The 27,312-nt window shown below is 51.5% G+C and overlaps 1 protein-coding gene across 5 annotated transcripts in view; it reads right to left on the bottom strand.

The window, feature by feature from the left end:
- The window catches only part of LOC119153618, a 31,347-nt gene extending 9,555 nt beyond the window's left edge, over positions 1-21,792 (bottom strand). The window contains exons 1-5 of one of the 5 annotated variants that reach the window (XM_037400277.1): positions 21,665-21,792; positions 11,533-12,383; positions 4,168-4,329; positions 1,453-1,639; positions 295-449 (exon numbers count right to left, since the gene is read on the bottom strand). In XM_037400277.1, coding sequence (XP_037256174.1) covers positions 295-449; positions 1,453-1,639; positions 4,168-4,329; positions 11,533-12,383; positions 21,665-21,713 — 1,404 coding nt within the window. In that variant the 5' untranslated portion in view covers positions 21,714-21,792. Of the gene's footprint in view, positions 1-294; positions 450-1,452; positions 1,640-4,167; positions 4,330-11,532; positions 12,387-14,324; positions 14,365-21,536; positions 21,637-21,664 lie in introns of those variants that run through there. The other 4 variants (XM_037400274.1, XM_037400279.1, XM_037400278.1 and 1 more) reach the window with 4 other exon arrangements.
- Between the last annotated feature and the right edge of the window lie 5,520 nt (positions 21,793-27,312).

Raw genomic sequence — 27,312 nt, 5'->3', positions numbered from 1 at the left:
TTTAGGAGTTCACATGTTACGTGGAGTTAGCAAGGGCTAAAGCCCACGTTGCTGTCTGCAGGGCCCCTCTCCCCTGTGCCAGTGCTCTGCTGGTGCCCTCTCGGCGTAAAGCCATTGCCGTTGTCTTCCTTTAATGCTGGGAGCAGAGGTGCAGGGCACCTTGGCCCCCACCACCCCAGCCCCTGCAGCAGCAGGCAGGGTTGGCTTGCTCCCCCTGCACCCTGCTCTCGGTCGCCTGAGCAGAACTTCTCCCACTGGTCCCACTGGAAAGCTGACTCCGAGCTTATCACTCACCTTTCTCACTGCAGGGTCCTTTGATGGAAAAGCCTGTCCCTCAGCCACACCACCAGCTTCTCTAAACTCATTCTCCTTGTTGTTCCTACTGTTTGACGACTTCCTCAGCCCCACCATCGGCTGGCTGTTTCCTGATTCAGGGTGTCTCTCGCTTCCTGCAATGAAAGACAAGGACTTGCTCTCGTTTCTCAGCAGCATCCTGCTAGGGTGGCCTGTGGCCAGTGCTGCCAGCAAGCTGCAACTGCAGCCAGGATGAGAACCCTACGGACTTAATGATGGGATGAGACCCCAACGTGCCTTCATGCCACTCTGCAGTGGAAAGAAGGTAAATGCTCTGACAAAGTGTCTGACCACAGCAGGACTTTCTAATGGCTTCCTCATGGTCCTATTTTCCTTCCAGATCTGCTCTAAAACTGCCAGGAAAAAGAATTTCTGAGCCTCGGCACTAGAGATCCCCAAGGCCATCTCCACCGACTCGGTCCTGCTGGGAGGTGTGCTGGTGTTCTGTGTTTCACCAGGTATTAGAGGCAGGCTGAAGCCCAAGGTATGAAATAAGCTTAAGTCTCACTTAGTGGGCTGGTTCACATCTAACATTGGATCCAGACTTTTCAGCTGGCTGAAGCCAAAGACAGGCTGAGCTCAGTCTTTCTCAGCCTTCTGGGAAAGCTGGTCCCTGGATCCAAGCTTTGCAGCTGGGGCTTATTTCCACTTGGTCTATAGAATAGGTCATCCTCCAGGAATGTGTTCTGTGCCTGCTTGAGAGGGTAGGAAACTAACAACAGGCATACAGCTTTCCATCTTGGATCAAATCCTACTTTGGCTGGGGGGGATTTTAAAGCCACGTGGAGGGGCTCTGCTAACAGACCCACTCAGGTGTGCTGAGTTTCCAAGAGAGACCTGTTTTATAAGGCATTTATCCTAATCTTTGTTGCCACAGCTGTGGAGCAAGAAGTCCTGCTTCATGCATGTGAGGCGGCAAGCGTTAAAATCCTAGGCGTAGAGTGTTTAAAAACTCATCTCTTGGATTTCCAGTTAAGGTTTAATTCCACTAGCACCTTGCTCTGTTCTAGTCTGCCTTTCCTAGGGAGAAGGTTGCTGGTCAGCTTATTCCATCCACTGGTGGCAAGCAGAGGGTAGGTTCGAGGGACCTGAACTCACCATTGCAGCTGCTCAGCTTCTCAGCATTCGCTCCTATTTCTGGGATGATAGAAAGATCAGAAGGGTTTCCAGTCTGAACCAAGAGGCTGTGAGGTCTGTTCCTCCCAGCAAAAAGCGTCTTCGTGTCTTGGTACGAGTTGAGGAAGACGCTGGCAGCTCCACAGGAGCAGTGCTGCAGAAAGTACTCCTACACCAAGAAAAAGAAAGTGTGCAGGCTCTCGGGCTGCATGACCCCAGGCAACCGAGCACGGCGATGGTATGGGCGAATCGCAGCTGCTTCAGATGAGGGATGCCCAGCCTTGCTCCAGGACCCATCAGAACCCAGAGAAGTTATTTAATTTTCTAAAATGCTGAGCTGCCTGGAGTTGGTAATATAGATTTTTTTGTGGGGTTGTTGGTGTTTAGATTAAATTGCCTGATACTCAGCATCTTTCATGTTTGTTTCCCTGAAGGAATTGAATGCAAATTTCTCAACGCAGAGCTACTCAGCTAAGGCATTTGTGTAAATAAACAGATGCATCATAACAATGACTTGCATTTTAAGACAATATTATTTGGTTTGGGACCCGGACAGACAACAATCTCTTGTATTTTTATTGGTGGGCTGCCATAGTTCACTTGCATGTTACCACTCCAATTCACTGCACGTGGTACTTCAGCTGGTGTCCGTCTGTTGTAGCTGGCATGGTGGGAAAGGGAGATGTACCCCGCATGACCATGCTGCACAAGATTTTGGTGGGGCAGAAAGCAAGAAGGGCTTTATCCAGCTGAAGTGGAAAGGGAACCAAACTATTTATTGGGGTTGGAACCAGTGCAGGCCAACACCAGTTTAGCACTTCCAGAGACCCCCAAGTAGTAACAGTTCTAACGTAACATCTCATCTGTATATGTTGCCACAGCAGCATGGCGCTTTGTGTTACGTGTGCCTTTGGGAGGTGCTTTGAAAGGTGCTGCTTTTGGCCCACGGCTTTAGAGATCTTGTAAAGCAAAGGATGTGGAGTAATGGCATTTCCTTTGTGTCCCAGGACTGAAATGCCACCGGTGTCTGTGGTGATGTCTGTACAGCTCTCAAGAGCAGCACTGGGAGCACTGGCTATTTACAGTTCTCATGACCAGCTTTTAACACTGCACTAGCCCATCTCTGCTCTGGGGGTTGTGACTTCCCTAGGTGTGCCTTGGGCATGGAAACCTTCCCGTGTTCATGGTCTGCATGGAGAGCAAACATGCTTTGGAAAGTAGCCTCAGGACACCCTCCAAAACGCAATGTGGACAGCAACATCCATGTCCTATGGCAGACAGGGGTGGCAGTGTCCCTATTTTGCACGGAGGGGCTATGACTCTGAAGAGGAAAGTGACAGCTGCTCAGATCAAGGAGATGCAGGCATCATGGAGATACCCGAGGGAGAGCACCCTGCTTTGCAGAACACATTGCAAGTGCTGAATGTTACAGCTCCCCACCAAACTGTATGGGACAAGTGCAGCTGAGAAGGTACTACTAAGAGCTCTTGGAAAATACAAAAAAAATCAAAGTTTCAAACAGTGAAATGAAAGCAAGTGCTTTTCATTTCAGTGGGAGCTGGGGAGGAGGGGGCACGTACACCAGATGAGGATTTGACCCTGAATTTGCAGCTTGGAAGGGTTACTTTGAGCGATGACTCACAGTTGTAAAGCTCCAGGAAATGTGTTAACAATTCCCAGGCTCTATGTAGGAGGCTGCATTCCTCTGAGCATGAAAGATGGGTACATGGAAATGACGGGCTACTCTGCTCTGCAACCTGACTCACAAACTTGGCTTTGGCTCTGAGGAGGCAGCAGTCACCTACTGCAGATCCAGTCACAGCAGGTGGGAGAGCAGCACCAGGGGAGGAATGATGCTGTCGGGAGAATAAAAGACTCGCCACAGCATGGCTGGGAAGAAACAGCTGAGTGTGACAAACCCCTTCTGTTTCTTTGGGGAGTGATAAAATAATAAAAAGGGAGGGGAGGAGAAAAGCTGGAAACCTGGTGTGATGGCCAAAGAAAAAGAATTGAGAAGCAGAAGTGGGGTAGAGCTGAACAAAATATGCAGGGGCTAAAAAACACTGTTTGGGAGGATGCTGGAATGATTTGCAAATTTCAGTCAAATTCCCCAGCTATCTCTGGCTGATAAAGAAACAACCACAAATAGGAACCCTGAGATGTTTCATGTCGGTGACTCTTCATTTGGCAGCTTAGACGCGCGGCAAGGGAAAGAGAGCATGGAGCTGGGTAGTGGTACCACTGCTTCTCTTTCCCACCATGTCTGTTTTGTGGGAAAGTCTGGGATTTTGGGGTTTGAAACCAGAAAGAAAAGAAGGAGCTTTTAATTCAAAACACAATTGAATGTTTTGTTTTGATAGCATTGACGGGGGCAGATGTGTTCTTGACGTTTTCAACCGTAGAGAAGTTAAAGCTACTGACTTTGAGCTGGCCATTGCATGGGGTGAGAGGGATGCTGTTTAACTCAACAGAAGCAAGCACACCTGCGAAACAACACTGAACAAGAACAGAAACCCAAGCCCATCCCAAGGGAAATTGAGCCCACTGTGGTGGGCGAGGGGTCCCTGAAAACCAGAGCAACCAGCCCAGGTGAGCGTGGGGTCCAGTAAATTAGCATCTTCCCTCACACAGACATGGAACTTCGCATCTGGGCCTTGAGTATAGCTTTTAATGGAAGATACTATGGTGTCTGCTTACCTCTTTTATCTGGCTCATCTTCTGTTCTTTCTGCAAGCTGCACACTTGCTTTTGGAGACGCAGGTTGTGTTCCTGCAGCTGCCCGATCTTCTCAATCAGTTGGCAAATGTGTTCCAGGTATCCCAGACCAGATCCCAGGGCTTTGCTGTTCCCTTGGTTCACCTGCAATGATAACGCATCTTAGACCATGCAGCAGTAGCAGAGCAACCCTTACTTGTGGGTGGGAGCCCAGTACACCCCTGGCAGCTGTGGGCCATGGTAAAGATGCTCAGGCTTCCCCTTGCAAGGAGCTTTGGTTACAGCCAGACCTGAGGTCATACTCAGACCTGAGTATAGCTACATGTACAGACCTGAGCTATAGCAGGCCTATAGCTTGCTCACAGCTCTTTTCTGGATTGCTCAGCAAGACGTGCCATCAGAGGGGCTCTTCTGACTGATCACAGGCTGACACGGAGCAGAACCTGACAGCCTGTTTCTAATTCCACCTGCCAGGTTAATTTTCATCTTTTGCTGGTCACAGGACCCTTACAAACAAATATAGTTCTACTGTATGGTATAGATGGCTGGGGTTCGTATGGCTCCCTTAGCCCAGAGCCCTCGGGCAAGTCACACCTAGGTGCACTGGGGCTGAGCCTGGCTTCTACCCAAAGGCAGGCATCTGCAGGTTGCAGTGATTTGCTGCCGTGTGGCCAACTTTGAGGGTAGGTTTTACCTGCCTTTGGCAATCCACAACCATTATGGCACGGCTGAACTCAGAGCCTCATTGCCGCTGGGTCAGCGAGAGGGATGCATGCCTGGACCGAGCTGCCAAAGTGGTCTTTAGCAGATCCCAGCTTACGTCCCCGCTACTGCTTTCTCAGTCGCTAAGAGATGCCTGAAGCAAGTTTGCAGGGTCAACCCTGCTGCCTGGCTCTGGCAGGGTGTTCTGTACCACGGATCTCTCTGTGCCAGAACCTGCAGCACCCCAGTGCTGCGCAGCCACCGGCAGTGCTGCAGACAGGCAGTTCTGTGGCAGAGGAAAATCAGCGGTGCTTCCCAGCCTCCTGCTTAGCACCTCGCCGCTCCTGGCCCCCAGGCTTCCCTGAGCACAGCGAGCATCCTCTCCCGTGCCGCCGGCGGGCTCTGAACGTGCTGCTCACACACACATGCAGGGCTCGCTTCCACCTTGGCGCTGCCTGCTGATGTGCATGTGATATCAGTAAGTAAAATAAGCCTCAATATTTACAAAAGCAGCGCTCTAAGTTTATCTTACTTCAAAAAATAAGTTCTCTCTACAAAAGCAGGAAGCTTGCTCTGTCTCCTTTCCCACAACAATCTGCATTTTTGGGGAAATGCCAGCCTTGGGACTCTTCCTGTCTTTTCATTATGACAGAAAGCTCATGGTGTGTTCAAAAATAATCAACATTAGGATTTACTTCTTTTTAAACAACTGATGATACAAAGTTGTTTATAAACAGGTATTATTATGTCCAGATGCTTTTGCGTCTGAGGTTGGGACAGAGGTCACATGAAATCACATGAAAACCGGTGATGACTCCGAGCCAACCCGTCATTAACATTCATGATTTTTATTTTCCTCTCGGGCAGAGCCTGCAGGAGCGGTGGCAAGACAAAGGCTACTCAGCCATAAAACCGAGCCCTTAGCGTGTCTGTGCGGTGGGAAGGGGCACAGCCCCAGGACCCGCAGGGAGAACAAAGCCTACGTGGTGTCTGCTGGGAAAAGCTTGAATCAAAAGCACTATAACCGATACATCTGAAAGCATCCAGGGATTTGGGGCTGCCCAGCTTCGGAAGCGTGACTTGCAGAAGGTATGTGAGTATTGGCTTCTGAAACTGGGCAGTTTTGAGCTGCCACAAAATGAGTAGTCATTTTTTTTACGCTGACCCAAAATAGGTAGTCAGAAGTTCCTCATTATCCTGGGAAACACAGCCTTTGTGCTACCACACCCTCTTTCTTCACGTTTAACAATCCCCTTTCTGCCAGTTTGCTGTTGCAGTGGCGGATGGAATGTCTGTATTGCCCTAACGAGACACTAAGCCAAATCCAACCCGTTGTAGCTGCAGAAACAGAGGGGAAGACTACAAGGGACAGAGGAGCTCTTGGAAAAGAGGGTAAAGTAAAACATGCGTCCGTAACCTCAGGGCTGGGGAGAAAGCACAAAGCATTTGAGTGTGACCTCTTTCTGTTAGAACCCCTCCTTTGGTTCCGTGTTTGTCCTGCGCTTGATATTTTAAGTTCCTGATGAGTATTTGCAGCTGCTAGGGTTACAGGGAGCGGGGGGAGAAGGGACAGTGGCCCTGATCTCCAGTGCTCTGTGTCCAGGGCTTAAGCAAAGGTGTGTTTGGGGCAGGCATGAAGAAAATCTGGCTTTTAGCAAAAGTTAGAGAGAACCTCCAACTCCTGAGCATAGATACAGGCCTTCAGAAAATGAGAGGGACAAGATGTTGAGCAGTTGCTCCCTGCCTTGAGGCAAGGTGGATTTACCCCTGTAGAGGACCTAAACCAGATAGAGGTTGGACTTGATACAGTTCACAGCCAGCCTTCAGAAGCAGGCAGTCTGGGCTATTTAATAGGAAATTATTTTGCACTTTATTGAAGTGATCCCAGCCAGCACAAATGAGGAAAAGGCAAATCAGGCACAGCCTCTGGCGCCTGCCCATCCTGGCAGGACCAGCTGCCTCTGCAGGCAGCAGGCAAAAGGGGGAAAGCCTTCAAGGGGGATGCTTCACCTTGCTTGCCCTGCCACAAGGCCCATTAGCTTCAGGATGGCTCAGATATGGCAGGTGTTAAACACTAAAAAAATGTGTAATTTAGCTGATTGCCCCCAAAAGGAGAGGGTGTCTCTAGGGACCCTTCCAGGGCTTTCTTTTCCATGGACTGGAGATACCTAACCAGCCCTCACTGTCTTCTAAGGTCATGCCAAGTGCTGCGTAGAACCTGGTCTGTCATGTTCATTCTGGTCTAAATATTTTCCTCTCAGCAGTTTTAAGCCAGCAGTGGAGGGTGAGCAACCATAGGAAAACCGCAAACATTTTCCAGGATGATTCTCTTCCAGCCTCTGTCCTCCCCGCCAAAGCTTCCCAAAACATTCACTTAACGGGACTGAAATGTTTCCTGTTCCCCACACGGGGGTTGCCCAGTAGTGTTAGAACAAAAGCCACGTGCCCATTTTTGAGTCGATGAAGCCTACGAAGAAGGAAAACCATCTCACCCACTTGTTTGAAGGTGAAGATGCGAAGGATCAGACTGACACAATTTTTGAATCAGATGGTTAAAGTTGCACTATGAAGTACCAACATAATGCGTAAATAATGCCAGATTTTCCTTTTGGGTAGATCAGGCTGAGCCAGACCCACTGCTGGAAGGAGAGGAACCCAAGGCTTGCCGAGTCGCTCCCGTTACAGTTTAGCCCCTGCAGAGCTGTGGTGCCCTACGCCGCCGTACAGCCAGGTAACTGAAGGGCTTTCTGCCCGGTGGGTGCTCGCCTGGTGGAGTTCTGGGAACAGGGTTCAGTACATGGGTCCCTGCTCAGCTTCCGACAAACCATCACTGTTGTGCTGCCCCACAGATTTCCTAGGAAACTTAAAAATACAGGATCAGCATCTGCACTGGGAGCTCTGGCTTATCCAGAGCCCTCCAGTCACTGTTCTGACTGGGGTAAACCAACAGTTTTCCCCTGCAGCCACCAGTAGCAGTGGTGTGAGCATGCCCCCCCGTGCACGTGCCATCGTGCTCAGCCCCTGAGCACTGCAGAGGTCTGAAGGGCGGCAGGAGCTGCAAGACGGGCGGTTGCTTTCAAGCCTCTCGTCCAACTGAGGCATAATCAAAGCTGCATTTCTGATCATCTAACCAGTGCTTTGTCCCATGCATTCCTGCCATTACTCTGATGCATGCAATGGGCTTTTCTTCAGCTGGGATCAATGAAAATCTGCCCTGAGCTGGGCCTGGCAGCAGGAGCTGAGGGTGACGGGTGGCACTAGGTTGCAGGCAAAGCTCCTCTTTGTTCAGGCAAGAGCTCACCGATGTTTCTTGCAATGTCATAGGTTTCTGTGCTTTGTGCAATGCTCCTCACTTGCGGACAGGTCTGAGTTATACCCTGCTCCACGCTCCCACAGATCCCTCGCTGCCCACTCCCGCCGTGTTAGCACGGCCAGTACGGAGGCAGCATGGTCCCTAATGGCAAACCCTGGTCACACACTCATGGGGCTTGGAGCAACTGCTGGGTGACGCCACAGGCAGAGCGGGAAGCATTTGTCACTGGAAGCTGACAGCACCAAAAGGCTTGTGAATAACAGGAAAGAGGGGGATCATGCTGTATATTTCTGACGGCTCCACCCGGCTGTCCAGGAGGGGCTGTGCTTGCTGATAGCTTCTAGTTTCCTCCAAGCAGCACGCACAGGCTATGGGCTGATGGCCACAGGTTGCCCCATACCTCCCCCGAACCGTGCCGCTCTCCGCAGAGAAGTATTTTGACTACTTCAGCCCAGGATAATTAGCGCTGCATCAGTAATGGGGGGGGGGAATTCATTTCATGATGATGATGCTTCCACCCTCTCTCTTCTTCTAGGGGTATGGGCTGGCTTTAAATGCAAACTTCACAAAGCGTGAGGGAATGTTTGCACAGCAAAAGCATCAAAAGCTAGCATCTTCAAACTGACCCCAAACATTTAATTTGGCTTAAAAGGAAATGCTTTTATTTAGGCTTCAAAGTTCTTTCACTTGTTGTTTGACAGCTTCCACTTTCTTTCATCTTTCTAAATGTAGGCAAATTTCAAAACAACAACAGTTCAAAACAAAAGATCAGAAAGCTTTGTCTGAGAAACGCCAGGCTGAAATGATTCCATCTAGATTTCCACCGAAGCCATTCACTGAATGAATCCAAATGGTCAAACTTTTGGTCACTTCCAGTTTCTTTTTTTTGGTGTTTTCCCTCCTGCAGCCTCAGCTGGGAGGGTGCGGAGGGCCATGCTCGGCCAGTGCTGGCAGCCTGAGTTGCTGGGCTGTGCCGCTGAGCACCATGCTGGCACTGGGCTGTGCCGCTGAGCACCGTGCTGGCACTGCTGCAGCCAGTGGGCTGGGGACACGCAGCTGGTCCCCTCTCGCTTGGAAGCTGCATTCCCCAAACCAGCCGCAGAACTGAGGATGCTGTCAGTTATAATTAAATAATGCTCTCACCTGGTGTCAAATTAAGCCGGCATAAGCACTCTTGCATCTCTATTGACATGGACTTAATGATGCAACAAAACAATTTGGTTTGCTGTGTTCCTTGCTGAGCAGAGTGGGAATGCTCTGCGCTGGCCTGCTACCTTTCAGATTACACTGGTTGCATTTCCAGGGGTATCTGAGCCCTTCAGATGACATCAGGCTGGACAAGAGATTGGCCCCTATGTACCACATTGTCTCTTGGACACGTGAGAGCCACAGAGTAAGCCTGGAGCAGAGCCTCCTCACTGTGGGGAGCCAGGCGCATCCCTCAGCCATGGACATCTGGGCATCCCTTCCGAGCGGGTCCCACCTCCGTTGCAGGACAGTGAGGGCAGGCCAGCCTTGCACAGGCTGGGCAAGGGCAGAAGACTCTGCAGCGGCAGCCGTGGGCATCCCTTGCCCCCATCAGCCTGGGTGCTACCTGGCATCCTGGCAGCTGGAAGAGGTGCTGGTCTATGGCTACAGCAGCCTGGAGGTGCTGTGTGAAGAGGGGCAAGCTTCCCCAGCATCTAGGTCACAGCTGTATTTATACAGCTCAAAAAACAAAGAAAGAAAAGTGCTCTGGGGCACAGAGCTTTAGCACTCAGCCAGCAAGGATATTAAAAAGAAGGGGAGATAAGCTCCCAAGAGCTTCGTTTCCTCTTCACCTTCTTTCTAATTTATTCTCTTGTTTATTTAAATGCTCTGCTTTGGGGAGGCTCCATTTCACAAATGATTTAAAGGAATTTCATGGGCAGCCAGAGCTGTCAGACAAGACCAAGCTGGCTGCAAACCCTCTGGAGTGTGACAGAGAATTTAGGTAACTTTATTTTATAAAGTCTCCTTGCGGTCAAACTCTCCTGCTCTGGTCCTTTTCTGAACTCTCTGCCAAAAGGCCAGGGCGCTGACTGTTTGAGGACTGTGCAAAATAGACATCCATCTTCCGCTGTATGTGAGACAGCTGGGGGGAGAGGCTGCTCTGCGGGATCGTGCCTCACTTGTACGGGCTCGACAGGCAAAGTTAGCAGAAGTGGGCGATGGCTGACCTTCCTCATTGCTTGGGAGGGTCTGGCATGCTGGGGAGGAATGATGGTTCAGGGCCTGGGCAGAGAGGTCACGGTGAAATTATCTGCACAGCAGACAGCACTTCTCACTTGGCTTCCTCCCACCCATCTCCCTTTCCGATCCATCACTGTTACCGCAACGAATGCCCTGAACAGAAATCCCCGTTGTGCACCATCGGATGTTTTTGCTGTGTGACCCTTTCCGCCTAGTCTGCCCTTCTCCAGCCCTTTGCTCATGGGGCTCCTTGGCCCATCTCTCTGTCATGAATCACCTCTCCAGTTAGGTCTTTCCTTGGTGCGGGAGCCACTGCAGTGGGCAGGCAAGGCAGTGACCTGTCTGCATGCTGGTAGCCCAGGGCTTTGGGCAATGTGCTGGGGTGAGTGCTTGCCAGCATCCACTACAGGAGAAGGTGCACAGAAGGGCTTTTCATCCTCCTGTCAGTGGCACAGTGTATCCAGCAAGCAGAAAAAAGAGGGAGTCTGGAGCGGGACAGGCTGCTGAAAATATGCCTTTGCAGTTTTGTTCCATCACAGCTGCACTGGCGAGGTAAGATGGGAGCTCCGATCCAGCCCGGCAAGGATTTGGATCTGTGCATTAGCTCCCTGCTCACTCGTTATTTGACAAAGCTGACTGGAGAGGACAGGACAGGCCTGGACAGAAACGAGCCACCCCTTAGACAAGTTCTTTCCACATTCTGGTGCCCCGATGGCAGTCCAGCAGTTCCCAGGAACAGGAATAACTCGACCTTGAGAAGAAAACAATGTTCTGCCCCCCATCCCGTGTGTCAGACAACAATGACTAACTTCACAACCTTCATTTTAGGACCAGAATTGAGCCCGTCCTCTAATCTGGGGCTTTTTGAAACATCAGATCTCCATGAGCCATTAGCCATCCTCACCCAGACTGGATATATGTGAACTGCTTCAGGATTTAACTGCTATGAAAAGAGCTCTTAAAAACCGCTTGCCATGATTTGCTGCTTACAACAACAGTTGCAGGGGAGATTCTCTAACTCACTGGGATGTGTCCCAGCTCCTGACAACCCACAGGACTCAGACCCTGACTGAGGTATTTGGACAGGCCTGGCTCTAAGCTTCAGTTTAGGTGTTTCTTACCTCGCTCAGTCTACAGCATTCATCCATGTATTCATCCAGACTGTCGCTTGTGGGGTACTTCTTCAGCTGATGGCCGTGGATCTGAAGGTCTTGCATGCTGCCAAAGTTCTCTGGGAAGCTGTCAGCAACTGTCTTTGGCTCTTCTATGGGACCTGGGGTGGGAAGAGTGCTTTCCCTGGGAAGGTCCGTCTCTGGGGTGGACTCCTTTTCCAGAGATTGCCTTTCGCTCTGGTCAGAATGTTCATTGGGACTTTCTTCTTGAGGGATGCTGAGGTCTTCAGGGGAAGCTGCAGGACCCTGCACGGCATCTGCCTCCTGGCTGTAGTACTCAGCTTGCTGTTGGCTCTCTGGATCTTGGTGGCTGACTTTCCTGGCGTGCTCCTTATGCGTTCTCATCATCAGATGGTCAATTTCTGGGGAAGAAGAGGTGCTCAGCACACCCGAGTCACAAAATGAGTCTCTGCTGTGAAGCACAAAGCTCTTCTCTGAACCCGTCGGCGTTGAGGGAGAATTGGCCCCACTTGGCAATTCAACCCCCGAGTCCTCGGATTCGAATTTGGAGAATCTGTGAAGTCGGCACTTGGACTCAAAGGCGCTGAGGTCGGGCAGCGTGGCTACGCAGTCTGTGCCTGCCAGCCCATCGGCACAGTCAGGGTCTGCCGGGGCGGCTGCCGCCTTCGGGGTCCCCTGGCGGGCCAGTGGCGGGCTGGCACCGGGGAGCTGGGGCTCTTCCCTGCAGGCTGGGCCAGCGGAAGCCTCTGGGATCAACCCGGGGTTTTGGATTCCTTCATTGCTCAGTATCTTCATGTGTGTCAGCACGACTTTGTCCTCGGCAGGTGGGCTCTTCTTACCTGCTTAAAAGAAAAGAAGTAGAAGGTCACAAGAGGCTGCAAACCCCAGTGTCTAGCACGACCCCTGAGGGGTGGAAGTGTAAGCCCCCCGTAGTAAGGTGGTGGAGAGGGAGAGCCCTAATGTGGTTTTTTGGGGAGCTATATGAAGCTCTCTCGCAGGCTCTGCTACAACACATGTGTTGTTTCGCAGCCCCAGAGTCCTTCGGGGGGAGTCATCAATGCAGACAGAGTTCTGATTTCACAGGTAGGCAGAAAACAAAACGTTAGCCAGATAAGTTTTTGGTGATTACCTGTGCCCAGGCACAGAGAAGTATGTGTGCTTTCAGCACGACAGGCCTTAATTTAAGTCTAAAATATTTCCTCTGATTAAATGTATTCCACACCAGCAGCAAAAAGGGTGAAACAAAATCTATCTTTCTGCAGGCTTAAGTGAATTCTGGGTCGCAACAGGCAATTTGCGAGCTGTTTGGTATTCTCTGCACTGTTCTCTGCACACACACAGGTGACAAAAAGCAAATGCTGATAGGAAAAGCAAATGAGGCACTGTAGGTCTTCTTCACTCCCTGTATGGTTTTAGCTATGAAGTAATTCCTTTAAATGAGCCCTTACCTGCCTCGTAAAGAGAAAGGAGAAGGGGGCAGCTTTGTGAGCTTTTTTCACACGTGGACAAAGATGACTTGTTTTCACATCACAATTATTTCAGAGGGTGATGTGGCAGAACAGCCTCTGTATGAAAGACTGATCTACAGGAGCTGAAGATCTGCCCCCAGGTTTTCTTACTGTTTTTCTGAATCTTATATTTCACAGTGCGGGCTTCTGGTTCACGGCGATGGTATGAGAGCCAGGGTGAAAGCCCAGCATCCACCCTTTAGCAAGCTGCAAATCTCAGCTCCAAATACAACTGTTTGTGTATTTATATATATATACACACATATACATATGGGGCCGGCAACTGCTGCAGTACAAGACTTCAGTTCCTTTGGTATCTTTTCCATTAGTGCCTGACCCAGAGCACCTCAGAGGGCTACAGTACATACACTTTTCAGGATATCTTACTTCCTACTTCACTTCCTCTCATTCCCCTCTCCTACTTCCTTCCTTTTTGCTTGATACCAAACCAGCAGCTGCTTCACAAACTCGCTCCCGGTAAGGTAACTATCCCTAAGGAGGCAGGGCAGGCCGGGACCCCCACCGTCCGGCAGGAGGGCAGGGGTTGCTGCATGCACAGCCCTCCTTCGCCACAGCCCAGACAGCTCCCCGTCCAGAAAGGACTTGTTTCCCCCCTTCCCTCCTCCAGCCTGCTTCCCACAGCATCCACAGGCAAGGGAGGCTTTCACCCATTAAGGGCCCGAGCTGGCTACCACACAGATCATTTTCTACTTTATTTAAACCCCTTCTATTTGATCCTGAAAATTTCTTGGGATACCACTGAATTGTGCCCTTTCCTGCTCACAGACAGCCATAGAGTTCATATTTTACCCTGGATTTCCATGAAGGGCTGTCAGCAATAAATAATCCCATCTGATGGGCTCTTTGTGGCACTTGGGCACACACAGTGCTTATAACCCCTCACAGACAACTGTGTTTATCGCATACAGAGCTGTACCCACCTCTGTGGCAGGACGCACAGGCATCATCGCCCCACTGGGAAGGGCCACATGTGGGATGGTCAGTACCAGACCATCAGCAATGCAACACCAGTACCTCACTGGGCTAGGGGACAGGAGAAAGCCATCGCCCAGGGGAATGCCACAGGCAAGCTCATCAGGGGCTTCTGCTCTTGGAGCAAGTGTGACAGCCTCCGAGCTGAGGACAGGGAGCGGGGAGCCTGCTTTGCAGCTCTGGGCACAGCCAAACACCACCTGTAAGAGGGAGCTTGGTGCCAGGTCTTGGGAGGAGGTGGAGCTGAATCGTGACTGATTTGGAATGAAAAGGGTCTACCTGTTCAGCTGCAAACATCTCTTGCCAGTGAGAGGCAAAGTGTTGTATCTGCATGAAAAATGAAAGGCTAACGTTAAGGCTCTTCTGGTGGCGTCACCACCCCAGACGGCACAACGAAACCACCGAGCATCAGGGGGAGAGCAAATGTGTTGCTGCACCTTCTCCTTAAGAACAGATCCTACCACTGCCACTCTTACCAGAAATTGCTACATGCAATGGTGGTTCCTTCCCGAAGACTCTGATTGCCTTCCCTAATTAATCATGCCATGCTTTCCTTTGACTGGAGATCCTCTCACTGTCTCTCAATCTGCCCCTCTTTTCTTGCTTAACCGGTTTCACCCTGGCCTACACAAATATTTCTTTGTCTGAAATCAGGAAGCAGCATATTAAAATGAGGTCTTGCTACTTACAGAAGGAGATGTCAGAGACTTCAACTCCTGTCTTTTATGACTGCAAAAGCTACAATTTGTACCAGAAAGTTTGGCTGGGCTAGAAAACATGAAAAATGAGATGAAATCTCTGACCCTCCACATGAGGATCCCCTCAATGTCACCAACTCCAGTGCAGAGCAAGGTCTGTGCTTTGGACAACATGGTCCTTTGCTCTTCCTATCCTGTGGTCAGCAGTGACATTGCATGGTTTCACAATTTCTTGTTTATGTGTTCCAGGCTGCAGCCCATTGATCTCAGCAGTGGCAGGTCCTGGTAACCACAGTGTCGGAACATTTCTGATTTATCCTCCCAATGCCTTGTGATGATGTGAGATGTTATCATCCCTCTACCACAAGTTCAGAATAGATGCAAAGGGCGGCAGGATTTTGCAACACACTTGGGCACCTCATCCTCATTCACTCAGTGATACTTTCCCATGGTCATCTGTGCTACAGCGGGGAGATGCCTCATGATTAAGGCAGTGACCTGAAACTCAAGTTTTTCTTGCTGCACTTCACTGACAGAACAGTCTCTTCTTCCTCCCTGTTGCCTGGGTAATGGCGTCTAAACCATGGAGCTTCCAAGCAGACTGTTTCTGCTACGCATCTTGGAAGGAACACGCAAATACACTCAGCTCTTTCAAGCACATTGCCAACACACACCAGAATGGTGCAATTAAAGCTCATCTGTGCCATTACAAAAAAAACCACAAACCCAAAAAAACCCAACCACCCCCACCAAACCTGACCCTCAGCTGCTATAAATTAGCTCATTAGCAGGGCCCTTGATGGAGCAGTGTCAGCTGGTTCTGGTTGAGGGTTTGGCTGCCAGTGTTTTGCAGGTTGATAGCAGAGCAATGTGGGCAGGATGGGCTTTTGCCAGGTGCTGGAGGAGCGTGCTGCAGGGCTACGGTTACAAGCCCATGTGGAGGCTTCTGAAAGGAGGCGTGAGGAGCTTCAGAGAGCTGAATGGCAGCATTAAGGTGGGTGAGATGTATTTACTTGTGCTGGAGACCAGCCACGTTTGATAATGCTGCTCCTGGGAAAACAGCCATGATTTGTTTTTGTTGGGTTTGTTTGTTTGTTTCCTTTCCCCTGGACTGGTTTTCCACACCCCTTCTGGGGTGAAGGTAAGTAAGGTATGGAAGGATGCTGCTTTCAGGCAGCAGGGGAGGGGACGGAGCTGTGTGTGCGTGCTTAGGGACTGGTATCACTGCCTGCAGCATCATCAGCAATGTGTGCCCAGGCCAGATGTTGTCTGGGGTTAACTTATGCTCCCTGCTTAGCAGGCCCCCAAAGGGCTGCCTGGCTCTGCGATCACACTGAGCAGGGTTCCTGGGCTGTAACAGAAGGCTGTAGCTGATGGTGACTTGATTATGTGTGACCTTTGGCAAGTTGCTGGACTTCCTGTGCCTGTACAGCTGGAGATTAAGACTGCTTCCCATCCCACAGGGAGGTGGGAACAGCGACCTAGCTAATATCTGAAGGTAATTAGTAGGGAGTAAAAGGAATTTATGTTTCCCAGCTAAGTATCTAGAACTTTGCTTTGCTTTGTTTCCAGACTGCTTTCTAGGATACTTCTCTGTTGGCAGTTAGCAAAGCCTAGCAGAGAAACTTCAACCCTTCGGAGGTGAATACTCTCCTGTCAGCTCCTGTCCCCAGGCTTTCCTTTCCTTTCCTTGCAGTTTGAAGTCTGAGTGTCGTGTTCCTGTTTATAATGCCTAGCAGCTGCCAGTGCTCAACCTGGTGCGATGCTATAGAGGTTCCTGACCTGAGGAAGGAGAGCAGATATCTAAATGTGAAAATGCTTTCAAGCAGTTTCTTTATCCTAAGTCGCATGCAAGAGATGTGCTCAAACAACTCATTCCCAGGCAGAACTCCTAGGCATTCCCAGCCCTGCCAAGGCCCAACTCCTGCAAAAACTCCCACTTTTCTAGTAAAGGAGCCAACATCTATATTTAAATTACCATGCTCCAAAGCATTGAAATCCAGGTCCATTTTTTACTTTTTTGTATCTACGCCTGTGGCTCAAAGGCATGTATCACTGGCAATTCCTTCAGTGTAAGCCCTGTTAAGCCCTCCTACATCCCCGAGAGGGGTCCTTGGTCTCTGATGCACTGACTCGAGTATCTTCATGGTCTTCTGATGCATCTGGCTAACAGAAGGGCTCGTGGTGGGAAGGGGCTGGGCTGGCAGTGGGATGAGTGCTGCCAGTAGCAGTACAGAGCTATACCGTCCAGCACAGCCCCATGCCGCTCTCCTCCCTTCTGGTCTGCACCCACCCACCTTCTCAAAATGTTCATCCTCAGCTCTGTTAAACACGTGCGCAATGGCTGGCCCAACAGGAGCTAAAGCTTTGCTTGTCTCCATCTGCTGCTGTGTTACAAAGGATAGCACTGTATAGAATAAATGTATAGGATAAACAAAAGATAAAATTTCCAACTGTAGTGTGCCATGGGAACAGAGCACCAGAAATAAAGGGCAACACCAATGCCTTGGGTTGCTGCAGGGATTTCGCACAGCTGCCCTGCAAAGGAAGACCAGAGCCAAACCCCATCATTCCGACCAGCTGCTTAGCCCTGAGCACAGGAGCACGATGCATGTGCAGAGCCCCAGGAAAGGTTTGTCAGTATCCTGCGGAGGACCAGCACAGCCTGCCTGGTGACTCCTCTCTAGCTCCGGCTGTGCCGAGCGTTAAATCCTGTGCAACGCAGGACAGGTCCTATGGTGCGGCTGTGGCCTCCTAGTAGCAGACAGAGATGCTCGTCAGCTTTTGAAGAATCATTAGGGAGCAGAGACTGGGGAGCTGAAGTCAAACTCATGACCTAGAAATGAAAGGCTCTCCCACTCCCATTCAGTCCTTGCATTCCCTCATTTTCCTTCCTTCCTTTACAAAAAAAAGCCTCCCTTTAGTCCTGCTGCTCCAACATGTTCTCTACCACCGCTGGCAGTACAGCCCAGGTATTATTTCCCTTTCCCTGCGAAGAGGGGACTTTATTTTTTTTCCCTCGCCAGCGATGAGGTCTCAATTTCCCAGCATTTGAGAGAAAAGGGGTCACTTCCTTTCTGAAACAATAGGCATTTTTTGCTGCTGACTCTTCCCCCACATGTGGGGAGGGCTGGGGCTGTGCTGGCACCCCCTGCTCGGCACCAGCCACCCCCATGCTGGAGCCACACTACCTTCCTAGCGGGGCAGTGGCTGTCCCCTGCAGAGCCCTGCGGCACACGGAGCCCAGCGCTCAAGGGAAGGACTGGATTACTCTTACGCTGCCAAAAAACTCCAACCAGAACAACCCAACAAACAAGCAAACCCCATCAAGCACTACCAACTGACCATATGGCAAGGAAATCTGTCTCCATGGAGCTTTGCCGTGGGGTGAGGATCTTCCCACTGTTAAAGACCTGGTCCCAGTCCTGACGATGGCAGGGGTGCTGCTTGGTACCAAGCTTCTGCAGATAACCTGCCCTCCCAAGGCTGTTCCAGCAAAGCTACTCTGTGAGCACAGCCCAGCCTGAGCAAGGGCTTCTCCGGAGCTGTTAGGACAATCACAAGCCTGAGCATTTCTAAGGGGAGCTTACAGAAAGGTCTTGCACCAGTTACAACCTCTGTCTACAAAAGCAGAAACTTGTGCAGGCTTGAAAAATCACTGCTATAGAAATGTGTGTGTTTGGGGGGGGGGGGTTGGTGTGTGGTTTTGTTGGGGTTTTTTTGTTTGGTTTTTTTTTTTTTTACTGGAATTGTGACTGACCAAGTCATGTTTGCAGAGGAACACGCTCCCATGTGGTAACTGAATATTTGCTTGATAGACCCAATCCTCAATATTTCAGTTCGCCCACTGAAATGCATGTGGATTTCATGGGAGTATATATACAGTTTGATTTGCTTGAAATGTTGAATGCAAAGGAACAATTATGACACAGCTGAGATCTCTGACAGCCCTCGAACAAAAAGCACAAAGTTCTTGGGTGGTTTTCCTCCAAGGTGCTCTCCCAGACTTTTAGTTATAAGTGTATGAAGTTCCTCCAGATGATAGTTTGGTAATATATAATGTGGCCAGAAATGTTATAGATCCCCCATAGCCGCAGCTAGCAATGATAAATCCATATAAAACAGATGCTGAGAGAAAGATAATAGGGTTCAAGGACTGACTGAAGAGGCATTCTTTGTCTTAATACCTACATTTTAGAAGAGGAGGAGATACTTATAGCTCTCTTCGGGCATTTGAGGCAGAATGAGAGGGAGCTTCTTTACTGGTGGCAACAGTTGGGTGAACTAAAGAGGAAATGGGTTTCCAAGTACAGAGGTCACTTGACACTTCTACAACTTGCTTCTAGTCATTCCAAGTGACCCACAAAGTTTTGGAAACAGAGCGATGGGTCTGACAGATGAGTGACCTCTGGCAGGTGGTCCCTGGGCACAGCAGGTCCCCGCAGACCACCTGTTTTACCGGTGGTGCTCGCGCAGGCTGGCAGCCACCAGTTTTTCGACCTAACACCTGACCATGTGTATAGTGCCAGATAAACTTTTTTTGCTGCATTTAGCCTGCAACTTACTACTTTAGATGTATAGCCCAGTGGGAAAACGAGGCCAAGGATAAGTATGGTGCACAAGGCTCTGTGCCAGAGTCCTCCCTGCTCTGCAGTGTACCCACTCCTGGGGTGGGGGGTTCAGCTCCCACAGGCATCCCTGGTGCTTGTTTGTGAGACTTTGCCAGGGTGATGACAGCTCTCCCTAAAGACCTGCAAATCCTTCTTGGAAATTTCCATGTGCTCATTCAGAAGAAAGGTTCAAAACCTTAAAGTAAATGGTGCTTTCACAAGCAGCCCTGTATAACAGCAAAAGATTATTTGGCACACAGCTCACTAACGTGGCTGAGCCGAAAATGAAAACAGATATACCACACCTTGGCCAAAACTGTCTAGTTCAGGAGATCCTTCCTTGCACATCTGACTTGCAGGCTGCCTTGTATCCTTAAGGAGTATTCAGCCAGAAACCAGGAGACAGGAGGCCCTTTGCAAGGATGGAACTTGCCCCCCAGGGATGACAGGTATGTAGTCATTCAGGTTTTATTGCCTATAATAAGCTTGGATAAACAACTGTTCAGTAGTCCCACAGACCAAAGCCATTAAGACCCCAGTGCTTCAACTGAAGGCAGAGGAACTCCGAAAGGTCACTGTTAACCCATCCTCCATGTGCAGTCACTGCTGTCCCTAGGCAAAACCCCAGCGCTGCTCCTGCTCTGAGGACGGAGCAGTGGGTGGGTGTAACCATACTCTTTGGTATGTCTGAAGTCTTTTATGGTCACAATGAGAGCGGTGACAATTTTTGGGTTAGTTGCTCTTACTGCAGCCACATGGGGACCGTGGTGAGATGATGATGAGGAGGAGGTGGCGATGCAAGGCTCTGTAGCTGTAGTAAGCTGAACTTGCTGATACAAGAGGTCCTGCCACCCTGATACTTCTGTTCTAACAGCCCCCGCAAGGAGGGGAGAAGATCCAGCCTACACCCCTGTTACTTAGCTGCCATTCTAAAGAAAGAACAAAAAAAGTTTTGTTCTGTTTACATTCTGAGGCTGCATTTGGAGACGCAGCTCTGAAGTCCCTGCCACAAAGCTTGCAAGAAGCAGCATACTCTTGGCTTTTTGAGTAGAAATGGGGTCCAAACCAGGATGCAAATAATATTTGGTGCCTCTTTGTAGCTGAGGTAATGAGGGAGCGCTGTCCCTGTTTCGTATTTGGAGAAGTTCTAGCGGAATCTCTGTTTGATCAGTGCTCCACGTGGTAAGTCTGTTTCCCCCCCCCCCAAAGCTTCCACCTGCCCCTGACAGTACTTCTGTGTCTGGGTGATGAGGGATGCTTCCCAGTGGAAGAGCAAGCTTCCTTTCCCCTCCTAACCCTGCCGTCAGACCTGCACTATGTAGCCTGGGGGACACAAGTTCACGCTCAAATTACATCCAGAGCAAAAAGAAAAAGAGCAATTTCCACTGCCCTGTAAAAGGGCATCTCTTCGCGCCTAGTGCTGATGCTGGAGCGCTCTCGCAGCAGCGCTGCCCCAGAGCCCTTCGCGTCCCTGGGCAAAACCCGCAGCCCCCAGCCGAGCCCGGGCAGGGCAACGCGCTGCGCCAGCTCGGGCACCTCGGGGGGCTCCAGCTCCCCCCAGCCCCCAGCAGGCCCCCCAGCGCAGGGGAGCAGGGCAGTCGTGTGTGTGTGTCGTGTGTCCGCCCCCCCCCCAGCGGTGGGTGCCCGTGGCGGCTCGGGCTGCGGCAGCGCAGCGCTGCAGGGAGGCGGGAGCTCCGGGTGGGCTGCCGGGACCCCAGTAGCCACCGCCGTGCCCCGCAAGCCGGCGCCGGCAGCGATGCTAACGGCGAGGGGAAACCGCCGCCTCCAGCGCGGCTGAAGGGGGAACGGGTGCGCTAGGGGCTCCGCTTCCCCGGGGCCGAGATCCCCGGGCCCGCCGCGCTGCCTGGGGATAAACCATCCCGGACCCGCTGCGCCGCTCGCTCTGCGCAGCGCCGGGGAGTGCGGGGCGCGGCCCGCCCGGGGGCACCCAGCGTGGTCCCAGACCCGGGGCAGCAGCTGCTGGGGGGCGGCGGACCCGCCTGGAACGCGGGGCTGTGCGGTGCGAGGCGGGCGGTGCGGGGGTGGCAGCCTCCGCGCGCCCGGACCCCCCGCGCTCCCGTACCTCCTGCCCCCCTCCTCCCCTCGCAAGCCGTTTCCACGCCGAAAAAAGCCAAATAACCCCCGTCTGAAGCGGCGAGCAGCACCCTCCCCTCCGCGCTTACCTGCGTGCGGGCAGAGGCAGCCGGCGAGCAGCGAGCGCAGCATGGGGGCGGGCGGCCGCGCAGCGCTGCGCGGCCCTAAGTACCGCCTGCGCGGCCGGGGGGGCGCGGGGGGGGTGCGGCGGACTCACCTCTCCGGCCGGCCGCGGCCAGCCTGAAGCTGCGGTGCCAGGCGAACATCCCGGCGGCGGCCGCCCTCAGGGGCGGGCAGGGGCGCGGGCTGCCATCGCGGCCCCCCCGCGGCGCGGCCGGGCTGCCGGGGCGGCAGGCCCCCCTCGGGGCGGCGGGCAGGGGCCCGGCCAGCGCGCCCTTACGAAGGGAGCCGTGCGGCGGAATGCATCTCCTACGGCTGATAAGCCGGGGAGGCTGGAGGGGCCCGGATTACCTTTGCAACCCCCGGAGGAGCGGGGGGAGAAGGGAAAAGGGACGGGGGAGAAGAAAAAGAAAAATATTTCAGCGCTTGCATAATGTCAATAAACAACCCCCCTCTCAAGTGGCAGGAAAGGAAAGGCTGGAATGTTTTGGGTGGGGAGGAGGGAGTACAGTGGGCTTGGTGGATTTTTTTTCGGTTTTTTCTTTTTTTGTTGGTTTTTTCCTCTCTCTTTTTCTTCCTTTTCTTTTTTCTTCCTTTTCTTTTTTCTTCCTTTTCTTTTTTCTTCCTTTTCTTTTTTCTTCCTTTTCTTTTTTCTTCCTTTTCTTTTTTCTTCCTTTTCTTTTTTCTTCCTTCCTCCTCTCTGATTTTTTCCTTTCCTCCCCTTGTCTTTTTTCCCTTTTCTTTTCTTCCCTTTCCCCCTCCTCTTTTTCTTCCCCTTCCTCTCTTTCTTCCCCCTCTTCTTTTTTTTTCTCGCTCTTCTTTTTTCCCTTTTCTTTTTTTTTTCCTCTTTATCTATTTAAATTGCATATGTTTGCAACACAAAACTCTTGCCTTGTTGGTAGCTGGGGCTGCAGGCTATGAACAAGAGCACTGGTTCTCTTGATCCAAGTGTATTGATTCAAGCACTGGAATGGGTGCTCTGGCATGCCCTGGGCACAGCTCACGAGCGCTGCCTTGGGAAGCATGGGACATTCCTGCTAGGCAAGGTGTACACCATGCCAGCTCCTCCTAGGCTAGGGGTACACCATGCCAGCTCCCTACAGCCAACAGCCCCATAACCTGCATGGGATCTCTGCTTGCTCAGAGCGCACCAGCCCCTGCATTACTCTCCCATCCAGACTTCTGCTGACTTAAGCACTGTCGGGAGAAAATGTGCTGCTCCACCAGTTAAACCGGCCTAATTCTGTGGACTTCAGACATCCGCAGGATCAGGAGATCACAGAGAGCCAGCGGCTGCTCCAGCCCTGCCACAAATGCCGTGAGAAAGCCACGCGGGAGGGGACCTGCCAGGGGAGGTCCGCTCCAGCTGCTCCCCTAGGTGTTGGTCCTCCTGTGCCCTTGCCACACGCCACCAGCCAGGCATCAACCAAAGTGAACTAATTGCCTTTTTGCTGTGGCTGGAGTTTGCTGATTGGCACCAGCCACTATTTAAAGGCAGGGTGTTGGACTGGCCTGCTTTATCACCGCATGGCTCTTATTTTATTGCTCCCAAACTCATGTCACCCGACAGGAGGAAGGAGGCAGCCTTCCTCCCTAGGCTGGGGGGCTCCTTATGCTGCTCCCTCCTGCCTCCCACTGCAGTGGGATGGGGAGTTTGTGGGCTGCACCCGATTCCCTTGCAGCACCCTGGGCACTCATCGCACAACCAGCGCCTGCTTCTGTTTTTCTGGGAAAGCCAGAGAAGGCTGTGTCCGGGGGTGTGAGAAGGAAACCATAAATTCCCTGGGTGAAGGAGGTCCCTCTTTCTTGCACTGTGAGGGTCCGTGCTGGGGGATGTGCACCACCACCATTATGGCTGCGTGCTTGGTGCACGCTGCCCGCCGTGCCCTACCGGTGCTGCCAGCCCAGGCTCAGCGCCTCAGCTCCCAGCTACAGTGGGCAGACTTAAAATGATTAGAGCAGCGGAAGGGTAACGTACAGGTTCCTTAGCATAAATTTGTGGTAGCACTGTTAGCAGCCAGAGGAATTCCGGGGACAAAGTATTACCCTCTCAGCCCCAGCTCTGCTGCCTGCACACCATTGCACAGGCCTGCCTTTCTGCCATTAAGCTCCATTGCTTTGTATGCTGCTGAATGCACTCCTACAGTACCCAGAGGCTTAATTTTTTGTTGTTTTGTTTTTTTTTTTTAAAATAACTGTTTTGGAGAAGGAAGAAAAACTGCTGTGCTGATGTCTGTATATAGCTATAACTCAAAGTGCTCTGAAACGCATCTAATTTGTAACGAGCAAAAGCTAGGTTCCTAAGGAGAGTCTCAATCTGGCCGTTTCTAAGCCCAGTTTACCCCTTGTGTTCAACAAACGCTTGGGGCCAACAGAAATGACTGTGTTACCAAAATATAATAAATAAAAGAACCCAGTGACAGTAAGCTTTTTGAACAAGAATGAAACATCCCCTGGAATGCGCACAAGCCAAGCGCTCCGGCCCTGGGCCAGGGCAAACATGGGATGGAAATGGCTGGCAATGAGTGCAAGATGTGAATGCTCTTGGTATTCTCATGAGAGGGTGTGTTTGTGTGTATGAAACTGATAATTAATACTGGAAATGCTCTGCGTTGACACAATATGTGACAGTGTTCAGAGTCTAGAGGGCCCCACAAAGCTGTCGTTAGGTGTTGTACGTGTTCAGTTTTGTCTCACACTTGAAAAGCTTTAGTAGCATAACTGTGTTTTGGGTTTGGGGTTTTTTCAGCTCAGGTTTATTAGCTATATTCTACACATGAATAGCTTAGCACTGGATCAGGAAAAGAACCAGAGCGTGCCTGGGACTTTTCTTCCAGTGTAAACGCACCTACCGGAAGGGAGATTTTGCCATTTTGTGGTTGTATTATTAACAGCAGTGAAACCCTCCAAAGGGAGGACACCACCGATTCCAGCCCCCCCCCCCAACAACAGCCCACAAGCAAGAAGCAATACTGGTACCTGGTTTTGGTGTCCAAACTTGAAGATAGTGCAGAAAAGGGGAACATTATTAATGTGCTTTTGTCTAAACCTTGTGAACACCCTTGACATGGGAGAGGTTGTATGCCCTCTGAACAGAAACGCATTGAGCTCAGTTGCTGCTGTAGCCCAGCAAAAAAGGAAGGATGCTTCTGTCATGCAGCTTCGTCTCTTGTCTGGCAGCAAGAGTAGTGCCAGGTCTCACCATTTAATTGGGAGTTTTGAGACAGGCTGCCTCCTTTTTCCTTAAAGTCCAGCCTGTTAGGGGAGTGTGGGCTGCCAGCTCTGAGCCATATGTAGCTGTGCTGGGGGCAGAGCCCAGGGAAGGGGGAAACCAGTCAGGCAGGGGAAGGGACCTGCCTCAGCTGTGGGAACAGCCTGTTCTGAGGACTGGGGCCACGTTACCTGGTGCCCTGTGAGGATGCTGTGGGGTTTGGCACATCCTCCATCTGCTCTTTCCTTGCTGCCACCGGTCCTCATGCTGGGGCTCCTTCCCATTCACCTTTGTGCTGAGAATGTGGGACGGGTTCTCCGAATTGCAACTGGGCAGGAAACTCCCTCTCGAGCTACAGAGGATGTAACGGGAAGAGGAAAAACCTCTTAGTCAGCATTGACTTAATTTCTGATGGATGCATCCATTTCCTCAGCCATAAGAAAACTCTCCACCCAAAGAAGTCCCCGAGTGTGGAAGGCTGTTGTGTCTCTGGGTCCCCTGGGCATACAGCTGCATCCTATCTTTCTCATCACCTTTGTGAGCCTTAGGGCTGGTGGGAAGCGACTTTAGAGCAGGGGGCACTTCCCTACCACAGAGAAGCCAGGCACAGGCTCGCAGGGAGCCGCTCAGCCTTTGCACCAAGGGGGGGGGGGGGCTGAGGGCATGTGACAAGGTCTGTTTATAGGGCAATTTCCATGTTAGGTGCCTGGAAAGCAAGAGGGGTGCTTTTAGTGGTGACTTCTAGTGCTATGCGGGCCATCATGCCATTCCTCCATGCCCCAGTTACTACTGTGCCCTACAGGGGCTGAAATCACCCCTAAATCTTCCATAAAAGCGGTTGCTACAGCACCCATTGAGATGCTCTGCAGCTGCAGAGGAGGATGCCTGTCAGACATGAGCCTTGCTTCAAAAAACTCCCCAAAAGCCAAACGGCTCAGCAGAGGACAAAGCCCCAGGCATGTACAGCCTGCGTGGCTGAGCTTTCCTGGCTGGGGCAGGTGTTCCTCTGCTCTTTTGCTTTAGGCAAGTCCCCTGTGTAAATAACTTCACCTCCTTCTGCTGCAGCTTGTCTGGCAGAACAGGATTTTTGCAAGTAGTTTCAGGACCCGTCGCCTATAAGTCATGCAGCCCCCAAATCACGGGATTTCTCATGCATGTAAAAGGCCCCTCCACCTGGCGTGAAGTATTTGTGGTGACGGAAAACACATCCCAGTATCGTTGTGGTTTTGACACCGAAGCGTGCGGTGAAATTGCTGTCAACCTTTCATCATATGTTTATATTAGACCTCATTTTCCATCGCGTTCCCTGACCCCTTAGTCAAAGGCTGGATCTGGAGGGCTCACTCGCCTGCCTCCTGCTTTCGTTTGTACACCTGCAGCATGGCACAAAAGGGGCCGTGCAGCACAGTCACCTGCTCAGCTCAAATGTGTTTTCTTCCATTGTGGTATGAGCAGGGCTTTGGGGCGTAGCTGGCAGAGGGACGTTGGATCTGTGTGACAGCCTGGGAAAAAGGGGGTATGTAACGGCATGCTACGGGGGGGCTCCCCATCAGCAGAGAAAGGCCAGGGAGGGGATGATCTGGGCCGCAGCCACCAGGGTCGGCTCAGACCTGTCCCTGGTGGGTGACTCTAAGGGGTTGCTCTTTGTCTTAGGTTGGAGCTGCCTTTGCCCAAGCGGGCGTGCCAGCGGTGCTGTACTGATCTTACTGAAGCAAGAGCTGGCAGCAGCTCCTGGGGAGCTGGGCAGCACGCCTGCACACCGCTGGGTCGAGGAGAGGGAGGAATTAAAAAAAAATGGAAAGAGAGAGACCTTCAAAGAGTAATTGCATGGTAAATGGAGGTTTCTGGAAGACTCCAGTTTCCTGTGAAACAGTTCTCCTGCTAACTTGACAGTGGCACTCACGTGTACAGCTTGTCCAGGTGAAGGTTTGGAGTCACAAGAGGGGAAGTTTTTTCCTGCAATGCCCTTACAGTGCAAAAAATAGCTTGCTGCGGTAGCAAGCAGCTCTCGAGTCTTAGCAGTAACGTCTTAACCCCTGCGAATCTTGTGTTTTGCTCCAGACGCTTGTCTTAGTCTACAGACACTGCAGATTTTGCTCTTTCCTCAGGGAATCTGATAAATGTGCTAAATACGCAAAACGAGCAAAGCCGGCCTGTGCGAGCAAAGCCCCCTGCATCTTCTCCACCCCTTGCATGGGCACCGCTGCCCCGAGCAATGCCCCAACCACAGAGTAGGGGAGAAAGCTGCTGCCCAGCTCAGCACCTACTGCCCCAAATCTGCTTGCTGGTGTCCAGCAGCCTTTCCAGAGCAGAGAAGGCTCAAATGCCAGGTGCATTTTGGATCCCGGAGCAGGTATGTGGTCCCCACTCCTCCCTGCTGGTGAGCCAGGTGGGAAGATGCTGCCCAGCGCTGTGCCCCAGGCAGCCAGGGCTGGTGGCTTGCCAGGCACATCACCTGTGGGCTGAAGGGACCTTTGACTTCAAAAGCTGCTGCAACACATGCTTAAACTCAGGTTGCTGCCTCTGTAACTCTC

Source organism: Falco rusticolus, chromosome 9 (assembly GCF_015220075.1).
Source record: "Falco rusticolus isolate bFalRus1 chromosome 9, bFalRus1.pri, whole genome shotgun sequence".
Taxonomy (NCBI): domain Eukaryota; kingdom Metazoa; phylum Chordata; class Aves; order Falconiformes; family Falconidae; genus Falco; species Falco rusticolus.
Note: the sequence above shows the minus strand (reverse complement) of the source record. Positions and strands in the feature narration are given on the sequence as shown.